Source organism: Nannospalax galili, unplaced genomic scaffold (assembly GCF_000622305.1).
Source record: "Nannospalax galili isolate Female #2095 unplaced genomic scaffold, S.galili_v1.0 scaffold262, whole genome shotgun sequence".
Taxonomy (NCBI): Eukaryota; Metazoa; Chordata; class Mammalia; order Rodentia; family Spalacidae; genus Nannospalax; species Nannospalax galili.
The window spans coordinates 1,277,883-1,297,955 of record NW_008348083.1 but is presented as its reverse complement, the minus strand read 5'-3'; the positions used below and the strand labels follow the sequence as shown (position 1 = coordinate 1,297,955).

The window sequence follows — 20,073 nt, the reverse complement described above, 5'->3', positions numbered from 1 at the left end:
AAAAAAAAAAAAAAAAAAAAAAAAAAAGCCAGGCAGGCACTCAGGAGGCAGAGACAGGCAATTGCTGTGAGTTTGAGGCCAGCTTGGTCTGCCTAGTGAGTTCCAGGACAGCTGGGGCTACAGGAGACTGTCTCAAAAAGACACCCCCCCCCAAACAAGCTAACATTTTTTTTCTAGAGAATATCAAATTGCAAAATATGCACTCTCATGATTTAGTGCTTATTTCTATTTTTTATGTGTATGAGCATTTTGCCTATGTGTAAGTGTATCTCACGTCTGCAATGCCTGTGAAAGCCAGAAGAAAACACTACATCTAGAACTGGAGTTAGACAGCAACCGGAGTTAGACAGCTGTTAGCCTCCTTGTGGGTGCTGGGGTCCTCTGTGAGAGCAGCCAGCGCTCTTAACTGCTGAGCCAGCTCTGCTGTCCCCAATATACTTTTAGTCTAGCTTCTTTGGCCTTATTTTTGAGATCCATCCAAATGAACACACATAGTTTATTACCTTTCACGTGATAAGGATGTAGCTGAGTTTCTAGTCTGGGGCTACTGCAAATAATGCTGCCACGAACGTCCAAGTCCAAGTTTCTGTGTGGATATATGATTTAAAGGCAAGTAGCTAGTTCTGGTTGAGTGGGTTCTAAGTGGACATTAACATTTTAAACCTTTTTTTTTTTTAAATAGATAGGATCTCACTAAGTAACTCCTGCTAGTCTGGAACTTGCTACATAGACCAGCTTGGCCTTGAACTCAGAGATCCACCTGCTTCTGCTTTCCATGTTTTGGGATTATAGGCATGCACTACTATACTCAGCTCAAATTGTAATTTTACCTATTCTATCAGATATGTAGGTGGCTTGGCTTCATTTTTTATTTCCCTAATGTTTGTGGTTTGGGGTTTTTGTCATGTGATTATTTGCCACTACCATTCATTAACTCTTGGTGAGATGACCATTAATCTTTCATTCTTTTAAGGTTTTATTGAGACAGGGTCTCATGCAGTCCAGGTTGGCCTCAAACTAGCTGTTTAGGCCAAGGATGACCTTATACTTCTGCTTCTACCTCCCTGGTGTTGGATCAGAGGCCTGTGCCACCACCCCCAGCTCTTTTGATCCTTTTTGTAAATTTTTATTTTATGTGTATGTGTGTATTGCTTACATGTAGGTTAAGTATACCCTTGTCGTGCAATGCCCACGGAGGACAGAAGAGGCTTTCAGATCCCCTGGAACTGGAGTTACAGATAGTTGCCAGCTACCATGTAGATGCTGGGAATTGAACCTGAGTCCTCTGCAAGAGCAGCCAGTGCTCTTAACTACTGAGCCATCATTCCAGCCCCAGTAATCCAATTTTTAAAAATGATCAAAAGAGGGGCTGTACTTACCTACATGTAGGCTAAGTACACAGGTATACTTAGCCTACATGTAGGCAATACACTTTTATACACATAAAAATAAAAAAATATTTTTTAATTGGATTACTGGGCCATGACATGGCTCAGTAGGTGATGCGCTTGCCACGAGGCCTGATGATCTGAGTTCAATCCCCAGAGTCCACATGGTGGAAAGAACAAATGACCTGACAGCCACAAACACGCTGTGAGACACATAAGTGTGGTGGCACACACCTTTAATCCCAGCATTTGGTAGGCAGAGGCAGGCAGATCTTGGTGAGTTCAAGGCCAGCCTGGTCCAAGTTTGAGGTCAGCTGGGGCTACAGGGGGACCCTATCTGAAAAAGATGAAAAAAAAAAAAAAAAAGACCAAAATTAGATTACTGAGTTCTGAGTTTCCTTCACATATTTAGATTTAAGAACTTTAGCCAGATACACGCTTTACAAAAATTTTATATAGTCTTTGGCATATCTTTTTCACTGTAGTGGTGATGCGGCGTTGTTTTGTTGTTTGGCAGTCCTGGAGACTGAATACAGGAATTTGAAAATGCTAAGCAAATGCTCTACCACTGAACCATTATCTTCAGCCAGTATTTACTTTGAGATAGGGACTCTAGGTTGCCCAGGCTGGCCTGAACTGGGAATCATCTTGCCTCAGCCTCCCCAGTCCCCTAGCCATAAAAGCAAAGATGAAAATATCGCTAAGACATCTCCAAACTTCTCAGAGGAAGGGTAATCCATTAAGAACCACTGATGTACACCCATGGAGAACTGATCAAGATGGGGATTTAGTTCAGTGGTAGAGCACTTGCCTAGGAAACACAAGGTCCTGAGTTCAATCACTAAAAAGAAAGAAAAAAATTAAAACCACATGACAAGGTGGGGGGGATACAACGTTCCACATTCTGATACTTATCAGATTGTATCTTTGTTTTGCATGGAACTCACTACATGAATGAGGGTGGCCTTGAACTCAAAGAGATTTACCTGCCTTTGCTCAAACAGCAAATTTTAAATATGGGTAGTTCACTGTGGCTATGATAAAGTAAAACTTAAGACTTTGAGATAGAGCCTCGATATGCAGCCCAAGCTGGCTACATAGCTACTATGGGTGCACAATGCCATGCCCAGCTAAAATGTTCATACTTGTGTTTATTAAACTTCAGAACACGCCAGTAACTTGACTTAACTTCAACAAACTACCAAATCTGCCATCTTTCAAAGAAACTGCAGCCACAATAAGGAAATCAGCTAATCAAACACTTTTTTTTGGGTCTTTTTTTTTTTTTGAGACAGGGTCTCCCTGTAGCCCCAGCTGTCCTCAAACTCACAGAGATCCGCCTATCCCTGCCTCCGGAGTGCTGGGATTAAAGGCATGCGCCACCACACCCGGCTAATCTAAGACTTTTAAAGTTAGCCTAACTGGCTCTAATTCCAAACTGCCAAAGAAAACTAGATTCTGGCACCCAATTAGCTACTGTGTTGGTTAATTTTTGTCAGCTTGACACAAACTAGAGTCACCTGAAAATAGGACTCTCGACTGAAGGATTTTCCAGATCTGTGGCTATGTCTGTAAGGCATCTTTTTTTTTTTTAAATTTTTAAAATATTTTATTTATTATTTTTATGTGATGAGTGTATTTTTATGTATATGAATGTATATATGCATATATGTGAGTGTACCCGTATCATGCAATGCTGCAGAGGTCAGAAGAGGACTTCGGATTCCCCCGGAACTGGAGTTAAGGATGGTTCGTGGCTGCCATGTGGGTGCTGGGAATCGAACCCGGGTCCTCTATTTAGAGTAGTCAGTGCTCTTAACCACTGAGCCATCTCTCCAGCCCCAGTAAGGCATTTTTTTAATTGCTAGTTGGTGTGGGAGAACCCAGCCCACTGTGGGCCTAGACTGTAGAAGAAAGCTAGCTGAGCAAGCATGCAGTGTTCCTCTGCAGTCTCAGCTTCAGTTCCTGCCTTGGCTTCCCTTACTATAAACTGTTAAGATGAAATAAACACCTCCCGACTCCCCAGTTGCTTTTGGTGTTTTATCACAGTAACTAAAAAGTAAACAAGGACAGCTACTCAAAGTTCTAAACAGGCCCAACAAAATAGAAACCTTTTCTAATAAGTCTACCAACTTAGTACTTCATAATATACTAAGGCCTAAAATATGTTATGAATCTTAAAGCTATTAAATCAATATTATGTTTAATATGGCTTTGGAATTGTTTGGGTTTTTTGTTTTGTTTTCCCTATAGCCCCAGCTAGCCTGGAACTCACTATTTTGCCAGGCTGGCCTTGATTTCAGAGATCTGCCTGCCCCTGCCTCGGTCCCAAGTTCCTTAAAAACTGACAATGTACCAATTTATCATGTCATTGCTCTGCCACACTAGACTTATACTACACATAAAGATCACACCTTGTAATCAGAGTGCCTACTCCACAAAGATTGCTACATTCACTGCATTAAAACAGTGCACCTCCCTAATATCTCCTGCCTCCATGAGACCCATGTAATTCCTATTCTCATTATTTTTGGAATTTCTCAATCAAGGAAAGTGTATAGTTTGAAAGGAAATCTCAGTGTCCTGAAATTCTGATCACATCCTGAGACAAGAACCCTCCTTTCCTCTTGAAAATAAATAATAAAATCAACCCTTATATAAAGTGATCCTTCATAGAAATCCTTAAAATTTCCTGTTGTGATTCTTTACCAGCAAAACCAACACAGGATTTATCCATGGTAGAGCACAAACTTGCTATGACCATCAACAAAAAAAAATAGGCAGCTGGGTATAGTGGTACACACCTGTAATCTCAATGCTCAGAAAGTAGAGGCAGGAAGATTACCCCCAGTGAAAGAGGCCAGTCTATGGGGGGAGTTCCAGACCAGCTTGGGGTACATTGCAAACCTTGTTTAAAAGAGGGGGGGAAAAAAATCCACCAGGCAGGATGGTACATACCTTTAATCCCAGGACTAGGAAAGCAGAGGCAGGTAGATCTGAGTTCCCAGCCAGCCATGCCCCCTCAGCAAATTCCAGGTACCTGTTAAAGACTCTATCTCAAAAACAACCAACCTCCCACCCCCACAAAACTCCAATTATAGTGTAACAAAAAAGAGGTTAGGGATTTTGAGCATATGCCTTTTCCCAGTTCACTAGCCTAGGCCACTCCCATCTTTAAGACTCAACTTGCTTAGTGTCCATTTTTAATACCAATTTAAAAAAAAAAAAAAAAGCCAGGTTGGTATACATGAATACAAACTACTTAAGGGACGCCTTTAGTCCCGGCACTTGGGAGGCAGAGGCAGGCGGACCTCTGTGAGTTTGAGACCAACGTGGTCTCCATAATGAGTTCCAGGCCAGCTGGGGCTACAGGGAAACCCTATCTCAAAAAATAAAAAAAGTAAGAAACAGCAATGCAGGTAAGAGATAGGGTCACACATCAAGGTCACTGCATCTTCGCCTGGCCTAATGCTCCATTTCATAAGTGGAGGCTACTACCTATATTAGTTTTAAAGAGACTTGACGCGAAGTATCTTGACCGAATGATAAAATTTTTCTACCAATAATTTCCTTGAGAAGTGTAAAAAGGGAGACTTATGGATCCCTAGAATTTTTTTTTAGGGGGGTCTTTTTGAGACAGGGTCTCCCTGTAACCCCAGCAGGCCTGAAACTCACTATGTAGGCCAGGCTGGCCTCAAACTCAGAGATCTGCCTGCCTCTGACTCCCCAGTGCTGAGATTAAAGGTCTGCGCCACCAGGCCCCACTCATGCCTAGCATTTTAGCCTTGCATCTACTCAATCCATTTTAAAGGACTCCAACCAGTGCCTGTCACTGAGGAAACCTAGGCATTAAACCCACTACAAACTACCAAAGGGACTATTCAGCTTTTAACAGTAGGAATATAAAAATGGCAATATGAAGCCGGCCATGGTAGCACACACCTTTAATCCCAGCACTCAGAAGGATCCCAGCACTCAGGAGGATCGCTGTGAGTTCAATGCCAGCCTGGTCTACATAGTGAGTTCCAGGACAGCTGGGGCTACAGGGAGACCCTGTCTCAAAAAGACACACACACACACACACACACACACACACACACAAAGGTAATATGAGAACCCATTTAAGAAATCCTAAACTGGGCATGGTGGCACGCCTTTAATCCCAGCATTCGCATTGCAGAGGCAAAGATGGGCGGATCTCTGTGAGTTCATGGCCAGCCTGGTCTACATAGTGAGTTTCAGGCCAGCTGGGGCTATAGAGAGATCTGTCTCAAAAAAACCAAAAAAGAAACCCTCAAGAAGGGGACTAAAACAGTAAAAGCAAGCTTCTCTTTGCAGGTTGGTATTTCCCCAGCCATGAATAAAATTTAAGGGGAAAGTGACAGCAAAGCTCTGACAGCATGTATTCAAATAATCCAGACCCTCCTATTCTAATCTTGAGCTAATAGTATAATATACCGCAAATACCCATCTCACAAGGTATAATGCAGCACTTTTTAAAGTACAGCAACAGAGCCAAGTATGGTGACACAAGCCTTTAATCCCAGCACTCAGGAGGCAGAGATTGGAGAATTTCTTGTGCAATCAAAGGCCAGCCTGGTCTACATAGTGAGTTACAGGCCAGTTGACGCTACAGGGACCTATCTCAAAAAATAAATAAAATTATAAATTCATTCAATTGAAGAAAAAGTAAAGTTACTGACTTTAAAATGCTACCATCTATTTATAAATATATAGCCTTTACTTTAAAAAAAAAAAAAAAAAGCCAGACGTGGTGGCACACACCTTTAATCCCAGCACTCTGGAGGCAGAGGCCAGCCTGGTCTACAGAGTGAGTCCCAGGCAGGTGGAACTACAGGGAGACCCTGTTTCAAAAAGACCAAAAATAAGTAAAAACAAAACAACCAGGACAGTTATGATGCAGACCTGTGCAGTCCCCACTACTCCAGAGGCTGAGGCACATGAATGGCAAGTTCAAGGCCCAAACTGGATACAAAGTGAGTTCAAGACCAGCCTGGGCAACTTGGTGAAACAATGTAAGAGGTATAGAGATATATATAGCTCAGTGGTAGAGCACTAACTGCACATTGGGGAGGCCCTAGCTTCACTTCTTACCAGCATTCAACCAATCAAAATCAATCCTAAAGGAGGAATATCTTCTCCCTGACAAATATACTCAAATTCTAAATCTGGCTTTACTGGGGCTGGAGAGATGGCTTGTCAGGAGAAAAGGCCCAAGTAGTTAAGAGCACTTGCTACTCTTTCAGAGTTTAGTTCCCCACAACAAGCCAAGTGGCTCAACCTCTTACAATCCCAGCTCAAAGGTATCTGATGCCCTTTTCCAGCCTCCATAGGCAGCAAACAGGTGGCATGTATACACACACACATATAAATAAAAAAAATTAAAAAAAAATAACCCTGAGCAATTGCGAGGCAGAGGCAGGTAAGAGCTCTATGAAATTGAAGCCAGCCTGGTCTATACAGTGAGTTCCAGGCCAGCTGGAGATGCAGGGAAACTGTTAAATCCTGACTTTAAACAGAACCTATTTCTCAAAACATTTCTCCCAAAAGATCAATCAGGGACTGGAGAAATGGCTCAATGGTTAAGAGCACTGGCTGCTCTTGCAGAGGACCCAGGTTCAATTCCCAGCACTCACATGGCAGCTAACAACTATCCCTAACTACAGTTTCAGGGGATCCAACACCCTCTTCTGACCTCCGCGGGCACTGCTTGACATGGGTGCATTTATATACATGCAGGCAATACACTTGTTACACACGGGGGGAAAAAAAAAAATCAATCAGTCCTCTCATACCCAGGAGAAAAGTAACTTCGCAAAGCACGATTTCCAATCTGGGATCTTCCATCAAGCTTGTTGTTCACTGTCTTTCTGTTCTGCAGTACATCCCTCTCCTGATAGAAGCAGGTAAGACGAACCAAATTTCTCTCCTCATCTTGTAAAGGCTTTAAGATAAAAATCCAAATTCCAGGGCTGGAGAGATGGCCCATGGGGGAAAAATGTTTGCCACAGAAGCGTGGCAATCTGAGTTCTATCCCTGGAACCCAAAGTGGAAGGAGAGAACCAATTCCCAACATACACACAGAGACACTCTCACATACATATCCAATAATAATAAACCAAATTTAAAAATTTTAAAAGCCAAATTCCTTAGCTAGGAATTCACTACCCACTAGCTAGTCCCTAGTGCTCCAATCTTACACTACAGCAACTTCAGTTCTTGAAGTACAGGACTAGGGAGGGGTTGGGGACGCAGCTCAGTTGGTAGAGTACCAGCTCTGCATGCATGAGGCTCTGGATTCCTTAGCACCACGTGTCCAAAAAAAAAAAACCTATTAAGGGGATAGCTCAATGGTTACAGCACTCATTGGTTGCTCTTGTAGAGGACCTGGGGTTTCATTCCCAGCACCCATATCGCTAACAACTTCAACTCCAATTCCAGGGGATCCAATGCCGCCTTCTGACCTCTACAGGAACTGTACCAAACATGGTGCACTTACAAGCATTCAAAACACTCATAAAATAATTTTTTAATCTACCAAAAATACAGCACTTAGCCAAATTCTTGATCTTTGCTCACTGAACTCTGTCTCGCTCAACTATTTTCTCACCCAACCTCCCCCAGGAGGAAGGGATGCTGGCCCCAAAGGTAGGGAGAGGCACTCCTCCAAGCTTCTTACCCACAACATAAAGTTTGTTATGTCTTCCTCCAGTGACTTCTAAAGAGTTTGGCAAGAAGAATATTATAGTGCGAAAGGTTTTTAGTGCTCAGGCACTACAATAAAACAAAACCTTTAAGTGCAGCCCCTTTATTGAACTAGTCTCTCCACAGGGCCAGCCTCAGACCACTAGGGTTCTTCCATGTAATTCAACTTTTCACCTAGAAGGTTCTAGTGGCACTCCATGTTATATATAGGAAATAACTGTATCTTAAACCCTACAAATAAGACCCTCAGAAATCCTACAAGGTGAACCAGGTGTGGTGGTGCACACCTGTTAATCCCAGCACTTGGGAGGCAGAGGGAGGAGGATGGTTCTAAATTCAAGGTGAGCAAGGTCTACAGGCCAGCAAGGAGCAGGTCTTGGGGGGGGGGGGGGTTCAAGAAAGGACTAGAGGTAGGAATGAGGGGAGAAAAAGGGAAGGAATCTGATCCCAGAAAGTATCCCTAAGACAAAGGCTGAAAGAAAGACATCAGGCTGGGGGCTTAACTCAGTTAAGAGTACTTGATTTGCATGCTCAAGGCCTAAGATTCCAACCCCAGCACCTAGGCCACAGTCCTAGGCCAAGGTTTTCCATAGTAAAATGTTGAGAATAACTCAAGGTAGGCTCTTCTTTTTCCTCTCTGCAGCGATGGCTTTGTGCAGCCTGGGTCAGTGCTCTACTGTTGAAATATATTCTCAGTCCTTCCTCTTGTTTATTTTGGACAGGTACTCATGTAGCCCAGGCAAGCCTTGAACTTGTAGGTAAAACTGGAAATGGAACTTCTCTGAACCTCCCTCAGGCTTCAAAGGGCTGGGGATCACAGACCTGAACACAACCCAGATCCAGTTAACCATGATGTCTTGTTCTTCCCCATCTAAAAGGACAAAAGATCTGGAAACTTTTCTAGATATTATGTAGTCTTAAGAAAGTAGCCATTAACTTAAGTGCTTAGTACTTTCAATCTCTAGAATCTTAAACTTACTGCCTTGCAAATTTGAGGGAAGGCAAACATTCAGACAGGTTGCTGGCCTTGGAACCAAAACATCCCGTGAACCTTTCTCAAGTGTAATCAGTCTGGGCGGAACTGAAGCTAACATTTTCCTCCTTTAATGAAACTTGGGGGGCGGGGGTAGGGTATTAGGGATCGAATCTAGGGACTCTAGTGTGCTGGGTCACTGCTCTATTAATTTTTACTCTGCTACATTCCCAAGGTTCTCTTTACCTTTTGAGATAGGGTCTCCCTCAATTACCCATGGGCAACCTTGATTGAATTCACTCCGTAGCCTGGGCATGCTTTTGCACTTTCCGATCCTCCGGAGTAGCTGGGGTCACCAAGCCGAGTTGGGAAACTTACAAAAAACAACTCCAAGGTCCGTAGACAGACCCCGAAAACATGAAAATGGAATCTGATGATACTAATATCTGAAACCCCCAAGAGATAGTTGGCCTCCACGCACACTTTATGCCTGTTGCTAAGGATGAATACTGAGTAGCAGCGCTCCTCCATCTCCACAGATACCGAACTGCGCACTAGGGGGAAGGCAGCCGAAGAGGCAGTCCCTAGGCCATTCCGAGGGGTGCACTTCCCACCTGGGAGGTGAGCATCACGGGAGAGGAGCATCTGAGAACCCTGCACACGCCCTCCCGACACCTCCCCGATTCCGTTGCGTTTGCTGAACCTACACGCGACGCCGTGCGCGCGCACTCCCTCCACCATCCACCTCCCATCCCCGACCTCACAGAACAGGGAAACAGACCCTCCCCTCCAACACACACCGTCTAAGTGAAAATACACAGCCGAGGTGGCTCAACCCTCGAGGCCCCCGGCTCCCGCGCTCTCCCGCTCCCGCGCTATCACACTCGTGCGTAAAAGACCAGGCCACAAGCCTGAGGCCTCGCCGTCGCGCCCGGCCCGCCGCGCAGCTGAGGCAGAGGAGGCCGGACGCCAGTCGGCAGGGGGACCCGTGAGATTCTCCCGGCAGCGCCGTCGTCACAGCCTTGGCCGCGCCCGACTCGGGAGGCAAGAGGCCGGGGCCGCGCCGCGGGGCAGAGAAGGCCGCCGACAGACCTAACGGAGCTGCGAAGGACCCTACCGGGGCTGGAAAGGAACAAACAACCAACACATACTCACCCCTTCGGGCCCGGAGCCCCGTTGCCACTCGGCACGCCTGGCGCGCCGCTCTCTTCCTCCATTTTGGGCTCCGTCGCCGCCACCTCGGCCGCCGCTTCGACCCCTGCCGCCATTTTCTCCGCTCCTGGGCTTTGTGTGAAGGAGCGGGCTGAGCTGTGGTGCGCTTGCGCGCTCACGTGACCCAACGTGACCGGTAACGCCTGCGCGTGGGACAACTAGCTCCCGCTTCCTGCCCACCTCGAGTCTCGGGCCACGCCCCCTAGGGTCTCGGGCCACACCTCTAGGCTTGCGCAGGCGCAGATAGGTCACTGTCGGCCTTGCTTAAGGGATCAAAAAGCTACCCCCCTCTAGCACTTGTAAGGACGCACCCGACCTAATCACTCCCAGCTTTGTTTTCTTTCTATTTGGTTTTATTTTTTATTCTTTTACAACTTCATACATGTACATAGTAATGTCTTTTGGGTTGGTTGGTTTGTTTTGAGATAGGGTCACCAGCTCTGGCTAGCCTTGAACCCTAATCCTCCTGCCTCCAACTCCCTAGTGCTGGGATGAGATACTACAGGCAGACACCATGCGCAGTTTATGCCATGCTAAAGAATAAAGGCTTGTACATGCTCAGCGGGCACACTATCAACTGACCTACATCCCTGGTCCTATAATGTATTTTAATCATATAATACCTCTCCATTACTACCCCCGCCCCGTCCCCCACCTAACCTCTTCTTTCCAACAAGTTCCCCCTGCTACTTCCATGTCTTCGTTGTATGTGTGACTCATGAGTTTAATTAGGGTTGTTTTCATGAGCATGGGTGAGAAGTTATTTATTGGAGCACCAGCAACTACCCCGGCTGCACCACTAAAGAAAATGACTCTTCCTCAGCAACCGTTAGCTGCCAGTAGGTCATTGGCAACGCATGACAGACCTTTGATGGACCCTCTTTTGTGCAACTCTTAGACAGTTAACCACAGCTGCTGTGATTTCAGGAATGCCAACAATCTTGTCATGAACAGGAGACACCACCTTTCTTTAAGCAGAGCTACAAGGCAGCCAGGGCTACATTGTGAAACTTTGTCTCAAAAAAAAAAAAGATAAATGGAGTTTGGGCAAAAGTGTTGCAAAACTTCTGTCTGTGGGATTCTTTCTTCTTTTTGTTTTGTTTCAGTTTTTGAGATAGAGTACAACTTTGTAGCCCTGGCTGGCCTGGAAGTGTGTGGATTATGCTGGACTCAAACTCACAGAGATCTGCCTGCCTCTGCCTTCTGAGTACTGGGGTTAAGGGTCTGTGCCATCACACCTAGCTTTTTTGGTTTTTTTTTTTTTTGCATTAATTAGGTGTGTGTGTGTGTGAATGCATACGGGCATGAGCGTGTCAGAGTGCACATGTGGAAGTCAGAGGACAACCTGTAGGAGTTGGTTCTCTCCTTCCACCATGTGGGCATGCACACATACTGAACTCAGACTGTCAGGCTTGGCAACAAGTGCCTTTGCTCACTGAGCCACCTCACCAGCCCTGTCTGCAGAATTCTTAACAATAATAAAGGCTAAAATCAAACTAAAGCTCTCTTCCATGTAATTAGTATTAGAAGAGATGCACAAAGCAAACATCCCCTCCACTCCTCCTCCGTCTCTCCCTATCCCTCCCTTTCTTCTCTCTCTCTCTCTCTCTCTCTCTCTCTCTCTCTCTCTCTCTCTCTCTCTCTCTCTCTCTCTCTCTCTCTCTCTCTCTCTCTCTCTCTCTCTCTCTCTCTCTCTCTCTCTCTCTCTCTCTCTCTCTCTCTCTCTCTCTCTCTCCCCCCTTGATAAAAATATCTCCTGGGGCATCCTTACATCATCACCAGGGGCCCCACATGACAAAATTGACATGAGGAGAGAAGTGGTTGCCAGGCTGTTGTAGGGCAGTCAAACTGCAGAGGCCAGAAAGGCCCCCAAGGGCCAACAGAGCTAATGAGCTTGTGTGTGATCCTGCCCATGTTTCTGCAGACATCAGTTCACCAGTCACCTAATGCCTACCCATCTCAGTCCTGCCCCTCAGTCACACCCTTCTACCCACCAGTTTTCCCAGATGTTCTTCCTACAGGCCAGATAGGTTCTACCCTACAGGTCTTTGCCCTCTGAAAAACTGGCTTCCTCTTATTCTTCCAGTCAAGACAGAAAGGATTTTTCTTCTTCTGTGGATGAGCTATGTACCAGGCAAGGAATGCACACAGGAAACAACAGGAAGGACCAGGTACTGTACTTCCCCATTAGTGTAGTGTCCTTTGGTGGATGACTCTACTGCTCTGAAACTCAGTTTGCTCTTCTGAAAGCAGGGTTCATAAAGACTCCCCAGAAACTACCTTTCAGGGTTGCTCCGAGCTTTAAAGGCAGGAAGATGCTAGAGCACTGGAATGTAAGTAACTCATCATCTAAAACATGCTTCAGGGGTGAGGTGGCCAGTTATAGTACAATACATCTGTAATCTCACCACTCCAAAGGCAGAGGCAGGAGAATTACCTCAAGTTCAAGGCTGGCGTTATCTGCATAGAGAGTTCCAGACCCATAGAACTACATAGTGAGATTACCAAAGAAAGGAGAAGAGGAAGAAGAGGAGAAACAGGAGGAAGAGAAAGAAGAGGGAGAAGGAAGAAGAGGAGGAGGAAGAGAAGGAAGAGGAAGAGGAGAGAGGCATTAATTACCATGACCACATCCTTCATCTGTCCTAAATCATCTTGGGAGGTAGGGCACAAAGCTTAGCACAGGAGCAATGTAGATCTGGGGTCCCCAACCCCTAAAGCTGTAGAACTTCAGATAAACATTTTCCTGCACTGAGCCTCAGTCTTCCATCTTTAAAATGGAGGTAACAGCTGTTAACATTAGTTATTAGTGAGTATAAAGGACCCAGTATGTGGAATCTAGCCGATGGGAAATGCAAAGCAAGTGGAAATAGTTTTACATGTGCTAAACATGTCTCTACCTTCCATTGAAATACATACATCCTTTTTCTTTTTATAAATTACTTTTTATTTTATGTGTATTGAGTGTGTGGCCTTCATGTATATGCACCATCTATGTACCTGCAGAGGCCAAAAGAGGACATCAGAGTTATAGGTGCCTCTGACCAGCATGTGCGTAATGAGAAATGAACCCTGGTCCTCTGCAAGACCAGCAAATGCTCTTAACTACTGAGCCAGCTCTCTAACCTCCCTCATATACTCTTAAGTCATTTGTTACTGAGGATATAGTTCACTGGTAGAGCATCTGCCTAGAATGTGTGAGGCCCTGAATTCAATTCCAAGTGCCATAAAAAAGTTTTAAAAAATATTTTAACTAAAAATATAAACTCTATTTTATTTAGTTGTGCTGAGAACCCAGGGCCTTGTGCTTTCTACACAAGCACTCTACTGCTAAGCTACAATTTCAGCTAATTTTTTTTTTATTAAGTCATTTACTGGGCTAGAGAGATGGCTCATCAGTTAAGACTGCTTGCTGCTCTTCTACAAGGCCTGAGTTCAGTTCCCAGCACCCATGTCAGGTAGCTCACAATGGCCTATGACTCAAACTGCAGGGATGATCCAATGCCCTTTTCTGACCATGGATATTGCACACACAAACAGAGATATACACATTTTTTAAAATTAAATTAAAAAATATATATATTTTTTATTTATTATTTTTTATGTGTATGAATATATTGCCTGCATATAGGTAAGTGCACCCATGTCGTGCAATGCCCTTGGAGGCTGTCGGATCCCTTGGAACTGGAGTTACAGACAGTTGTTAGCTGCCATGTGGGTGCTGGGATTTGAACCCGGGCCTTCTGCAAGAACAACCAGTGTTCTTAACCACTGAGCCATCTCTCCAGCCCCAAATTAAAAATTTTAAACTCATTTATTGGTGCTGGAGCAATGGCTCAGTGGTTAAGACCATTCCTGCTCTTCCAGAGGTCCTGGGTTCATTTCCCAGCACCCGCGTAGCAGCTAACAACTGTCTTAACTCCAGTTCCAAAGGACTTGACACCCTCTTCTGGTCTACTTAGGCAGGCAAAACACCCATAAAATTTTAAAATAGAGAAATAAAAATTAAAATAAATCTTCTAAAGAAACCACTTTATTATAAACCCTGTTCAGGCCAGTGAGGTGGCTTAGTTGGTAAGCACACTCACTGTGCAAACCTGAGACAACCTGAGTGCCGTCCCTAGAACCCACATAATGGCAGAAGGAGAAACGTGATTCTACAAGGTTGTCCTGTGACCTCCACATGTGTCCTCCTCCACAATAATAATAAATTTTGTGTGTATCTTTTTTAAAAATTTTATTATTTTTATGTGTATGCATGTATTGCATGCATGTAGGTAAGTGCACCCATGTCATGCAATGCCTGCGGAGGTCAGAAGAGGCTATCAGATCCCCTGGGACTGGAGTTACCGAACAGTTGTTAGCTGCCATGTGGGTGCTGGGATTCGAACACGGGTCTTCTGCAAGAACAATCAGTGTTCTTAACCGCTGAGCCATCTCTCCAGTCCTGTGTGTTATCTTTTTGAGATAGGGTCGCCCTGTAGCCCCAGATGGTCTGAAATTCACTATGCAGAGCAGGCTGGCCTCAATCTCACAGAAATCTGCCAGCCTCTGCCTTCTGAGTGCTAGAATTAAAGGCATGCCAGAGCTTGCCCTTCATCCAGCTAGCCAGCTTGGGCCTGGGATCTGCTGTTTCTTTGAGCCCTGGAACTACAAGGACGACCATGCACATACAACATTTACATGGATTCCAGAGACCAGAAATTCTGATCCTTGTGCTTGTGCAGCAAGTGCTTTAATCACTGAACCATTTCCCAGCCTCTGCTCTCCCCTCTATTTGAAACTCATCTTTGCTTCTCCTTTAGGTTTCTGTGATGGTTACTGTTAACTGCCAACTTTACAGAAGGCATTCCTGTGGGGGATTATCCTCACTGCTTTAATTGATGTGGGAAGACCTATCTTAATAGTGGGTGGGCTAGAGAGGTGTCTACCCAGGTTAAGAGCACTTAGGCTGCTCTGTTCATCTAGAGGACCAGGGTTCAGATCCATGCACCCACATAGCGGCTAACAACTGTCCATAACTCCAGTTCCTGCGGATCTGATACCCTCTTCTGGTTTCTGGGGGCATTGCATGCATGTGGTAGACTTATATACATGCAAGCAAAACACTTATACACATAAAATAAAAATACATAAAAATCTTTAAAAAATAAAAGCAAAGAAATGAAGAAAAATGAAGCCAAGCATGATGGTGCATGCCTTTAGTCTCAGCACTTGGGAGGCAGAAGCAGGCAGATCTCTGTGAGTTCAAGGCCAGCCTAGTTCACATAGCAAGTTCCAGGCCAGCTGGGACTACAGGGAGACCCTATCTCAAAAAATAGAATAAAATAAAATAAAATAAAATAAAATAAAATAAAAATAAATAAAATAAAAGAAAGAAAGAAAGAAAAAAGAAAAAGAAATGGGACTGAGCAGGAGTTTGCATTCATCTGTTTCCAGATTGTGGACATGATATGATGTGACCAACTGCTTCAAACTCCTGCTGCCTTGACTCCCCCACCATGATGGACTTGTACCTTGAACTATGAGCTAAAATAAACTCTTTCTCATTTAAGTTGCTTTTTTTTTTTTTTTTTGGTCTTTTTGAGACAGGGTCTCCTTGTAGCCCCAGCCATCCTGGAACTCACTATGTAGACCAGGCTGGCCTTGAACTCACAGAGATCCACCTACCTCTGCCTCACCAGTGCTGGGATTAAAGGCGTGTGCCACCATGCCCGGCCCATCATTTAAGTTGCTTTTTAAAAACATTTATTTTTAATTTTATGTTTATGGGTGCTTTGCCTGTATGTAAATGCACCCATGTCATACAGTGCCTACAGAGGTCAGAAGAGGGAGTCAGATCCCCTGGAACTGGAGTTAAAGATGGTTGTTAGCCATCATGTGGGTACTGGGAACTGAACCCAGGTCCTTGGCAAGAGTAGCCAGTGCTGTTAACCACTGAGCCAGCTCTCCGGAGCCATTAAGTTGCTTTATCTGCATATTTTATCACAGGAACAGGAAAAGAAACTAAGCTTCATAAGAGATCCCTTAAAACAAGCCAAGTGTTGTTTTTACTTTTCACCCTCACAGAATCACTGGCTTTGAGCAGCTTAGAAATGTTACTGACAAGTCCACTTTATCCAGCAAGGGCTCCTTTTATTCATTCAGGGTGGGCTTTTGAAATGCAGTACAATTTTATAAAGTCGAGAGTGCCAGGAAAGCGAGCCTGCCAGGTGCAGAGTAGTGCAAGAAGCTTGCTGGAACCTTCCAGCCCAATAGTGCTCTTGACACAACCAGCCATAGCTGCTGGCCAAGAAGGTGCCAAACAGGTCTCAGAATCAGATGGGGGTGCCCGGTCTATCCGAAGCTCGGTCCATGTCCATCTGTCCTTGTCATGTACAACAGTGTGCAAAACAAAAAAGAACTTTGGAAAATCTATTCACACAGGATCACAGAACAGGCTCTGCTTGCTGTGGCTCTTGGCCTTGGAAGCATCGTGGCTGGGTATGAAAGGTTGGGCAGCTTCAGTCCTTCCAAATGCCAGGGCACTGCCATCCAGCTCTGGCCTCTTCATTACCACTTGGCCCTGCCAGCGAGGCCTTCATACAGGCGTCTCTTCTGCCACCTTTTTCAAGAGTCCAGCAGCCAGCAGGGAGTGCTGGGGGTCCTCAGAGCCATCTGCTTCCCGAATCTTCAGGCGTACTTTCTGATTGGTCCTTCTCCACTCAGAGTACAGCTGGCAATGGTATCGGAAAGAGACCTGCAGGGGCAGTCCTGCAGTGGGTGGGGAGGTAGAGACAGATCTCCACCCAGGGGGAGGAAAAGGGGCCCTGGCATGTGCCTGCCACAGGCCAAACCTGGAAGCAGAGCCACATCCAGGTAGTAGTATTTTTTTTTTTTTTTTTTTTTTTTTTTTTTTTTTTTTTGTAGATTGTGCATATACATACCCATTCAGCCCTTTGGGGATATTCTGTAACAATTTGGAGTGAGGGACCCTCCAACTTCTAACCCAAGCAGAGAGTAAGGGCCTCTCCATCTGCCATTTGGTGAGAATGGAGTCCCACCAGTCTTGGGATTAAGTGTCAAGCATCCATGCAAATGCCCAGTTTGTGGCAGTGATGTACTCAGCACTTGGGAGGCAGAGGTAGGAAGAGCTCTGCAAGAGCAAAGCCAGCCTAGTCTACAAAGTGAGCTCCAGACCAGCTGGGGCTACAGGGAGATCCTGTTTTAACACAAACACACACACACACACACACACACACACACACACACACACACACACACACACACACACACACACACACACACACACACACAATTGCCTAACTTGGAAGCAACCAAAATGTCCCTGCATAAGTGAGAGGATGAAAAAATGGTGTATTGAGAGGGCGAAGAGATGGCTCAGTGGCTAAGAGCACTTGCCATGAAAGCATGAGGGCTTAAGTTCAAATCCCAACACCCACAAAAAAAGCTGGGTGTGGGGCTGAAGAGATGGCTCAGCAGTTAAGAGCACTGGTTGCTCTTGTAGAGAACCTGGGTTTGAGTCCTAGCACCCACATGATGGCTAAGAACTATCTCTAACTCCAGTTCAAGGGGGATCTGATGTCCTCTTCTGGTCTCCATGGGCATTGCACGCAGGGGTGCATTTACAAGCAGGTAAAATACTCATACATACAAAAAGAAAATAAATAAATAAATAAAATAAAAATAAATAACCCAGCACTGTGGGAAGCATAGACAGGAGTATTATGCCACTATTCTAGTATCAGCTAGTAGTGCAGACCTATAGTCCTGCTACTTAGGAGGATCACAAGTTTAAGGCCTATTAGGGCTACAGAGTTTAAAGCCCAACTGGACAACCTAATAAGGCCCTGTCTCAAAATAAAAACATAAGGGACTGGAGAGATGGCCCAGTGGTTAAGAGCACTGGCTGCTTTTGCAGAGGACCTGGGTTCAGTTCCCAGCACCCACATGGTGGAAAACAATGGTTCATAACTCCAGTTCCAGGGAATCCAATGCCCCCTTCTCACTTCCACAGGCATTGCACGACACAAGTGCACTTACACATATGTAGGCAATACACTCATACATATAAAGCAAAAATGATAGATGATAGATAGATAGATGATAGATAGATAGCTAGATAGATAATCTTTTTTGAGTAGATAGATGATAGATAGATAGATAGATAGATAGATAGATAGATAGATAGATAGATAGATAGATAATCTTTTTTGAGACAGGGTGTCCCCATGTCCTGCCCAGGGTACATGGTGTGCTGTGGACATGTAAGAGGGAGACTCCAGGTAAGAGTGTCATTTCAGGGAGACCCACAAGCACTGAGCCTGGGGGTAGCCTGAGGCCTGTTTCTGGCCTTCATCACAGTTCTTTGGAATTCTAAAAACTAAGGTGGAGTCTGGGCATGGTGACGTACACCTTTAACTTCAGCACTTGGGGGGCACAGGCAGGCAGATCTCTGTGAGTTCAAGACCACCAGCCTGGCCTACATAGTGAGTTCCAGGCCACCCAGGGCTAGAGTGAGACCATGTCTCAAAAAAAAAAAAAAGCAATAAATAAATAAATAAAGTGGAAAGTAATTGAGAAAACCATCTGATGACCTCTGGCCTCCACACATACATGCATGCATATGTGCACATTTGAATCACACACACACATAAAATGCTAAGGGCCAGGGATTAGCTCCATGATAAAATGCTTGCCTATAATCAAGAATAATCAAGGCCTGGGTTCCATACCAAGCACAGGGGTTAGAAATAGCTCTAGTATACTAAAAAAGTTGGTTCTATACATGTTATTACACACTTGTCAAAATGAAGTAGACTAAGGTATACTGTTGCCAAAGGGGGGAGGCAGGAAGGGGGACAGTGAGATGGCTCAGCAGGTTAAGGAGCTTTCTGCCAAGCCTGACTACCTGAGTTCAATGCCCAGGACCCACATGGTGGAAGGAGAGACTTCTGAAAGTTGTCCTCTGACTTCCACAAGAACCCTATTTAAGTTTTTTAATTTATTTTTATATTTAATTAATTATTTTATTTTATGTATATGAGTGTTTTGCTTGCATGTATTTAAGAGCACTGTGTCATGCAAAGCCGAAGAGGCCAGAAGAGGGTGTCAGATCCCCTGGAAATGGAGTTATAGATGGTTGTTAGCTGCCACATGAGTGCAGCTAATAATCATCAGGAATCGAATCTGGGTCCTCTGTAAGAACAGTCATTGTGCTTAACCTCTAAGCCATCTCTCCAGCCCCTATTTAAACTTTTTAAAATAGGGGTTGGTGATGGAGCTCAATGGTATAGTACTTGCCTACTATGTGTAAAGCCCTGGGTTCCATCCCCAGCAGGAGAGAAAGAGAGAAAGAGAAGGACAGAGAGAGATTTTTTTTGCGGTGATTCCTGCCTCCATCCCTTGTAGTGTAGCCTCAGTGTACACAGAAAACAGGGAGCAGGGGAGGGAGGGGAGAAGAGTTTGAGCGTGGAAGACGGGAGAGGAGGGGAGGGGAGGGAAGGGAAGGGAAGGGAAGGGAAGGGAAGGGAGACAGAATTTCACAGGGAGTAATCCAAAAGTACTATTCATAACGGGGAGGGGGGAAAACACTCATATTGGAAAAAATCCAATCCAGAGTATGTCAAAAAGGATTGGTTAAACAAATAGGTACACCCATACAATTATGGATGTTCTGGGTGGCTGCCTTTTTATTAAAGGACACTAGCAAAGTGGAAACAAACAAACAGGAAAACAGAACATATTGTTTCATGCAATTTATATTTTTAAGAATAT

The 20,073-nt window shown here is 44.8% G+C and overlaps 2 protein-coding genes across 6 annotated transcripts in view; both read right to left on the bottom strand.

Annotated features, from left to right (window-relative positions):
• Hnrnpm (heterogeneous nuclear ribonucleoprotein M) overlaps positions 1-10,424 on the bottom strand; it is a 52,084-nt gene extending 41,660 nt beyond the window's left edge. The window contains exon 1 of one of the 2 annotated variants that reach the window (XM_008844573.3): positions 10,243-10,424. In XM_008844573.3, coding sequence (XP_008842795.1) covers positions 10,243-10,355 — 113 coding nt within the window. In that variant the 5' untranslated portion in view covers positions 10,356-10,424. The remainder of the gene's footprint in view (positions 1-10,242) is intronic. The other variant, XM_008844574.3, reaches the window with a different exon arrangement.
• A 5,981-nt stretch (positions 10,425-16,405) lies between these two features.
• Positions 16,406-20,073, bottom strand: part of March2 (membrane associated ring-CH-type finger 2) — a 35,006-nt gene continuing 31,338 nt past the window's right edge. For 2 of the 4 annotated variants that reach the window (XM_008844569.3, XM_029569047.1), the window contains exon 5: positions 16,406-17,035. In XM_008844569.3, the coding sequence (XP_008842791.1) occupies positions 16,877-17,035 (159 nt within the window). In that variant the 3' untranslated portion in view covers positions 16,406-16,876. Of the gene's footprint in view, positions 17,050-20,073 lie in introns of all 4 variants that reach the window. The other 2 variants (XM_008844570.3, XM_017800996.2) reach the window with 2 other exon arrangements.